The 6,986-nt window shown below is 33.8% G+C and overlaps 2 protein-coding genes across 2 annotated transcripts; one reads left to right on the top strand and one right to left on the bottom strand.

The window, feature by feature from the left end:
* The first annotated feature begins 2,899 nt into the window (after positions 1–2,899).
* Positions 2,900–5,039, top strand: LOC110602255 (ribosomal RNA-processing protein 14). Its single transcript, XM_021739729.2, has 2 exons — positions 2,900–3,171; positions 3,693–5,039. Exon 2 carries the CDS (start codon positions 3,710–3,712, stop codon positions 4,766–4,768), a length of 1,059 nt encoding a protein of 352 aa, XP_021595421.1. The 5' UTR covers positions 2,900–3,171; positions 3,693–3,709; the 3' UTR covers positions 4,769–5,039.
* A 611-nt stretch (positions 5,040–5,650) lies between these two features.
* On the bottom strand, positions 5,651–6,725 carry LOC110602256 (membrane protein PM19L). The gene is made up of 3 exons (XM_021739730.2): positions 6,437–6,725; positions 6,169–6,346; positions 5,651–6,075 (listed from the first exon to the last, which is right to left on the bottom strand). Exons 1-3 carry the CDS (start codon positions 6,561–6,563, stop codon positions 5,844–5,846), a joined length of 537 nt encoding a protein of 178 aa, XP_021595422.1. The 5' UTR covers positions 6,564–6,725; the 3' UTR covers positions 5,651–5,843.
* Between the last annotated feature and the right edge of the window lie 261 nt (positions 6,726–6,986).

Raw genomic sequence — 6,986 nt, 5'->3', positions numbered from 1 at the left:
TTCTTTTTCTCAATTCATATGTCATTATTTTTAGAAGATATCAACTCTAGTTATTTATTCAACCCATTAATATTAAAAATTTGAAATCCATACATCATACTAAATTAAATGTTATATTCTGATAACTGCCGGACTTCCTACACCTAGGCCTTAAAAAAAATACAAGCTCAAAACTCATTAGACCATTATCAAGCAGACCGACTCAATATTATAGGCCCTAACCTGGATACATGAGGCAGGGCGGATCAATCCGGTGATATGATATGATAGAGAATAGCCGGTCTAATCACTTCGCAACCCTATTAGCATGTGCGCTGAGAGAATTAAATGGCCGCCTAGCATGGAGGAATGCTCTGACTCGTCCGTACATACAGTCTAAAATGACAGAAACAAATGATATTGTAATAGAAAGACAGTTATACGTTACTAACAGATAAAACGAAAATAGATAAAAGGAAAAGTGAAGGGAGGTGATCTTCCCTAACCAAACTTACACACTGCAAATTCTATTTTTTGAATATTAAAATATCACATTCTATAAAAGACCGAGAAATGAAGACTCTGAATCATAATATACTAAATATTAATATGCATTTAGTTGTTAAATCAAACTGCCGACTTAACATAAAAATGAAATTCAAAGTTGAAGCAATGCAAGAATTTAGTAAAACTCCACACATGTTATGGAAAGAAAGTCAGGAAGATCCATTATCAACTAGATTCTACAATCCACTATATGAGCACTTTGTGAGAATTTTAATCATCACTACCATTTTGACTTCCTTTTTAACTCTTCAATTAAGAAAATTTGGGAAAGAGATTCAAAGAAGAAAATCACACCCATATTTAGAAAATGAAAAATCAAAGAAAATTTTCATTTTGATTTTCTATAAAATAGGAGGGTAATACAAACCCTTTTTTAAAGGTTTTTTATATAATTTAATTAATAAATATTTATAATATATTTAATATGGAGTAATATTTTTTTTCAGTTTGTATGAAAATTCAAATTAAAATAAACAAGACATTGTAAATCTGTAATTGAGGGGAAAAAATGGAAGACATTTCACTTTCATCACCTTTCGATACAGGTAAACAATGCTATCAATCAATCACTTTAATAGTTAGTATATGAAAGTGGGGATGAGATCTGCTTTGTGGTAATTGATTTCAATTTAGACTTTAATCCCCCACTTCAAATTAATTCTTCTTTTTATCTATTCTGCATTTCATTTTCTTAATTGCACTTCCCAAAATATTAAATTAAATTTATGTTTTAATATGTAATTTTTTTATGTAAAATTAGCTCCATCAAAATTTAAGTTTTTAATATAATTTCTTCCCCTTAAATTAAAGTTTATTAATTAATAAATATTGATATATATACAAAGTTTTTTAAAAAAAATATATTGGGATAATTTTTATGAGTTGTCCCTCAAATTCAGAGTAGTTTCATTTTTGTCCCTCATTTGTATTTTATTGCAACAAAATCCAAAAAATAAGTTACACCAAAATTTATCATGGCTGAATTAAAGTATGATAATACTTATATATGCATGACAATTTTCATATTCTAAAACAATGAAATAAAAAAATAGAAAAATCACATAATGTATATTTGAAAAAAAAATAAAATTGAATATTTTAGATTGTACGTAACTTTTTTTAAAATTCTTTTAATTTATTTTTTTATTTTAAAAGAATTTAAATTTAATGATAATAAAATAAAAATAGGGACGACAGTAACTATACTACTGATTGGTATTTTATTTTATTTTATTTAGGAAAATATCCAAGTACCTAATTTAAAAAATTCTAGTTTCAAATCAGTGATAATGAGAAAGGTACTCTTATAACTCTAATTGATTAAAGCTTTTGAGTTGACACGATTGATGTTTTAAAATAATTTTAAATGGAAAGATATTCACATATATATATTTGAGAAATTAAATACAATTTTAAAATAATTTTGATTAAATTTTCATCCTTTATATAAAATATTTAAAAAAATAATTTTAAAATATTTTTTAGAGATTCAATTATTCATCCTGAGTTATGGTTTTGTTAAAAAATCTTATGTCCCTCCATCTATATTTAAGCAATATTCTGTTAGTTTTGGTCTAAAAAGAGATAAAATTTTTAAATTACTAAATTATCCTCTCTCCATCTCCCTTTCTCACCGTTTCTCAGGAATTCTCAAGGAGATGGAAATATCACTAAACGCAGGCATTATTAGCTTATTGCAAAGCTTAGGCAAATGGCAACAGGGGAAGTGTTGGACTTGGTTGACCATAATCTTCAGTTAGTGGACAATAATTTTGAATTATAATGGTTAATTTATATATTAATTATATATAAAAAATAATTTTAAAATAAAAAATAATAAAAATTATAAAACGAAAAAAATATATTATCAAATAATTTTAAATTTATTAATTTTTATAATGCGAATTAGAGTTTTGAGTTTGTTTGCTAATTATAACTCTAATTGATTAAAATGTAATTTTATCTTTTAACTAACTAAATTTTTTTTAAGTGGACGAAGGAACTTATATTTTGATAAAATTAAAACTCATGGAATAAATAATTAAAATTTTCAATTTTAAAAATTGAGACACTAATTCATATTAATGATAAAATTCTAGGATAAAATTGTAATTTTTCTATACGTTTTTAAAAATTTTTAAAGTGTTTTTTGTTTAATCTATAATTTTTTTTTATATATTATGTTAATTCCACATGCATGACATTTCTGAATTTCGGTCCAGCCCAGCCCAGAGACCTGCCTTCCCCTTGGTTAATTGTTTGGGTCTAAACCGGCCCATATTGATCTTGCAGGATATAATACTAAACTACGTCGTTTAGCAGAAAAAGCAAATATCCTTTAACCCTAGTCTATTGTTACGTAATTTTGGAGCAGAGCAGAGCAGAGGCATGGTGATATCCTCTCGCAAACCCTAAACAGTTTAACCCGTTCTTCTGCCGCACCACCTTGAAGCTGCCACCTCCTGGTGTTCACGATTGCGTTTTCACCGCTTTGAAGCTATCACCGTCGCTGTTTAGATTGAACAGGAAGAATCTACACCGACCTCAAATCCAGTATTCTTTTTCAAGGAAGCTGATTCGAAAGAGATTCAATAGTTTACCCAATTCGAGTCCCCGTATATTGAGGTAAATTCCTAAATTAAACTGACTGCTGTTTCTAAAATTGTGGGAAACAATATTAGGTAATTTTTTTTTTTAAGATTATTATAGGCTTAATAGATAACTGATTCTGGGATGGTCTTAGCATCTATGAATTTTTTTTTTTTTTGGCATATCTTACTGTTCTTTAGGAGATCTGCTTCTGTATCCCTTAAATGTTGTATTTGTATTTTGTGCAGTTTCATGGTTTGACTGTATACTTTGTTTGGTTTACGGAATATGACAAATAAGGATTGTCATTGTTGTTGCATGACTATGAAATGGATAAAGTTCACTTGTATGTGGAATTTGTATTTTAAATCAAAGTTGAGAATAACTATTCAAGAGGGGGTTGCCATTCTATTCCATAAACCAAAAATGTTTTCTGACTTCAGAATTTTTTTCTCAGCTCTTGTATCTAGGAAAGTACACAAGTGAATCATAACTAGTAGCTATTACCTAATGGATATGACTGATTCTTTTTCTGATTGTCCTTTGTTGTTGTGCAGTTTCAGTTTCTGCACTAATGAAGAGGAAAACACAAGAGCTTGTCAATGAGCCCAATCTTGATATTGATCTAAAACCTTTCATCCATGAAAATTCTCTGTTCTTTGACAAGTTGATTGAGCTCATCCCGGCTAGGTTCTATCTTCCAACTGATGATAAGGAGAAGAAGTGGTTCCAAGGCCTTAGCAAGGATGAAAAGGCTTTGGCAAAGAAGGAATCAAGAGAAAACATCAAGAAAGCACGGAGAGAGAGGCTAGACCCAGAGAAGACTTCCACAACTACCCTAGATTTGCTTATGAAAAATTTGGACATGGAAAAATCAAATGATGAGAGTGATGAAGAAGAGGTGGAGATTAATCCAATGATATCCGGTCTGGAAGGTGAAGATCAATCAGCAACATATGAGGAACTCCGGCAACGACTTCATCGCAAAATTGAAGAGCTTCGAGGTGGTCGAAACAATAGTAGCTCAAACAAAGTTAAGAAGAAAAATGAGACAAAAGGGATTCAGCAAAAGAAACGCAAGAGGGAATCAGAGTCTGAACAAAAGAAACCAACAATGAGTACTTCAGTGGAAGAAGTGGAGAAGGATATAGCTGAAGCTACGAAGGAACTTAAATTTAGTCATGTTAAACTTGGGAACGAAGAAGAGCTTGGAAAGAAGAAGAAAAAGAAACTTCTAAAGTCGAAGGAACTTGAAAGGGCAAGAAAATTGGAGGAAGCTAAGAAGGACCCAGAGAAAGGGGACATTGTTGCAAAGAAGCATTCATGGAAAGCTGCAACAAGCAGAGCTGCCGGCATTAAGATTCATGATGATGCAAAGCTGTTGAAACAGAGCATAAAGAAGGAGAAGAAGAGACATCAAAAGAATGTTGAGAAATGGAATGAGAGGATTGAAACCCAGCAGAAAATGAAAGCAGAAAAACAGCAGACGAGGTCAAAGAATATAGCTGATAGAATTCACCAGAAAAAGATGCGGCGGATTGCAAAGCGAGAGAAAAAGCTCATGCGGCCAGGGTTTGAAGGTCGGAAGGAAGGTTACATCAATGAAGGTTCAACTGAAGGTGCCCCACGTTAGAAGTTCTGTATTAGCATATATTAATGTGGCCCCTTTTTCCATACTTGCAGTAGAACGGGCGTAATCTTGATACTCAGAGCCATAGATGATGCTTAGGCATACTGTTGTGAACTGATGTTTCCCTCCTTTATACCTTATTAAATTTACCGGCGTCCGAATATTGATTTTTGGTTGCAACAATATTTTATGGGCATCGATCTGCTGTCCACTAGGATGCAGTTGTAACGTTATTTCATCGTCAATTTTTATATGTTATTTTCTTTTTATTGTCTATATGTTATTTTCTTTTTATTGTCTGTTTTAAAGCTTCTAGTTTCGTTTGATGATTCTATTTTCACATTATATGTCATCCTGCGAAGGTGTGCTTTTCTAGAGTTTTACATCAAGAGGCCTTCACACTTCTTTTCCTCATGGGACGGGGCTCAATTATTTGCTGGTGAAAGACAATTTTGGTTCCCCTTATTGAAGCATCTTGCGAGCATTTATTGAAAGCCCTATTGGACAAACTATCTCTGCATTTTGACGACGTACCAATACCGGAGATACAAATGGGTGAACGCAGTAAGATTGGAACTAATTTCACTTCTTCTCGGTTGCTCGGACTGGAAGTCTCCTCTCCTCGAGCGGACTTCAATACATCGATGACCGTACCCGATCCAGAGGGCACAGATGCAGAGACAGAAAGGGCATAAGTCAATGTTTACCAATGGGCTTGCGAGGAAACTGCAGAAGGAATACATGAATCTTTGTGATGCAGTGTTCTCTGGTATTGGAACTGCTATTCGCATCATGGGTTAATTCAGTAGCAAGTCGTCCCAAGTGCTGGTCGATGGAACAGCACCGGGACGTGATTGTCACATATTAACGAACAAATCAAAACACGAGCAAAAGTAACAAGTATCATTGAACATCAATTGTTTGAAGACGGTGAAGCATGTTACCATAGATGCATATGTTTATGATATAATGACACAACTTAGTACTTTCACAACCAAAACTCAAGTGTCCCAAACAAAAGGATGAGATTGACACTGGATGATTCTATAAGTATTACATCATCTAAAACATAGTCATTTCAAACTCTAGTTCCAGCCACCGTAACACCACCCTTATGCATTGGCTCTCCTCCGGTTGCCACGCCATATTCAGTGTCCCGATAGCCAGGACCATACCTGCTGCTAAACATCCCAGCATGAAGCAACAGGAGATACAAGAGTTGGGTAAATGTTAATATTATTATAAATGCCTCCACCACCTTGAGTCGCCAACCTCTGTACCCTCCTAGATTTATTTGCTTGCATGCCAACCTGAAAATAACGAAATAATCAACCAACACAACGACAGATGCTCCATTTTCAAAGTACGAAATTAATAATATGGCAGTGAATATTGATAGCTACCCAAAAGCTAGGACAGTGATGGCCCAGGCCACCAATGAAGATGCGCCTGCGGCAGCTAGACTGTCGTTCCTCCAGGCCCTGATGTGGGTGCCACCTGCGAACTTGGATACTATACCGACAACACAAGCTAATATGGCAAAGGTGAGAAAGAAACCCGTCGCTCCATTCCCTCCAAAACCTAAAACATTATCATAATTATTAGGCCAAGTTCGTGAAATTTACATATAGCATGAAGGAATAGGCTTGGGGAGAGGCAGATTGAGCTTACTCGGGTGGTAGGTTTGGCCATTGATGTACCTATTAAGACACCAACTAGCAAAGCCCAAGGCAATAACATACATGATCAAGTTAAGAAACAACAGAGGAGCTGCCAAGTTCCTGCCAACAGTTGCCATCCTGCTTTCTTTCACCTCAACTCTAGCTCTAATTCAAAAATCCCAACCCAGAAGAAAATAAGGCTCCGTTTACAATGCACCAACGTATCTTTCGCTTGCAGTCGTTAGTTTTGGCAGCGCAAAATAAGAAGAAGAAAGGAAGCTAATATAGAGAAGATGAGAGTGTTGTAAGCAGACGTGTAAAGCAATAAGGACCTGCATGCTTGGTTTAGATTACAGGTGGTAGGACAGTTGTCAACCAATCTTATGTTTTCCTTGGAGCAATCTAGAGTCATTCAAACGGTGCATTTCCAATGTTCTCTTCTTGGGGGACTGATTATTTTTCGATTAACTTCTTCATTTTTTAATTTAAATTTCTTTTTTAAAAAAAAAAAAAAGAAAAGAATGAAAAATTCTCCTTAGAAGGTTGGTAAGCTCCGAGGA

Source organism: Manihot esculenta, chromosome 15 (genome assembly GCF_001659605.2).
Source record: "Manihot esculenta cultivar AM560-2 chromosome 15, M.esculenta_v8, whole genome shotgun sequence".
NCBI classification, from domain to species: Eukaryota; Viridiplantae; Streptophyta; class Magnoliopsida; order Malpighiales; family Euphorbiaceae; genus Manihot; species Manihot esculenta.
The sequence above is the reverse complement of the archived record's forward strand: the minus strand, read 5'-3'. Positions and strand labels throughout refer to the sequence as shown.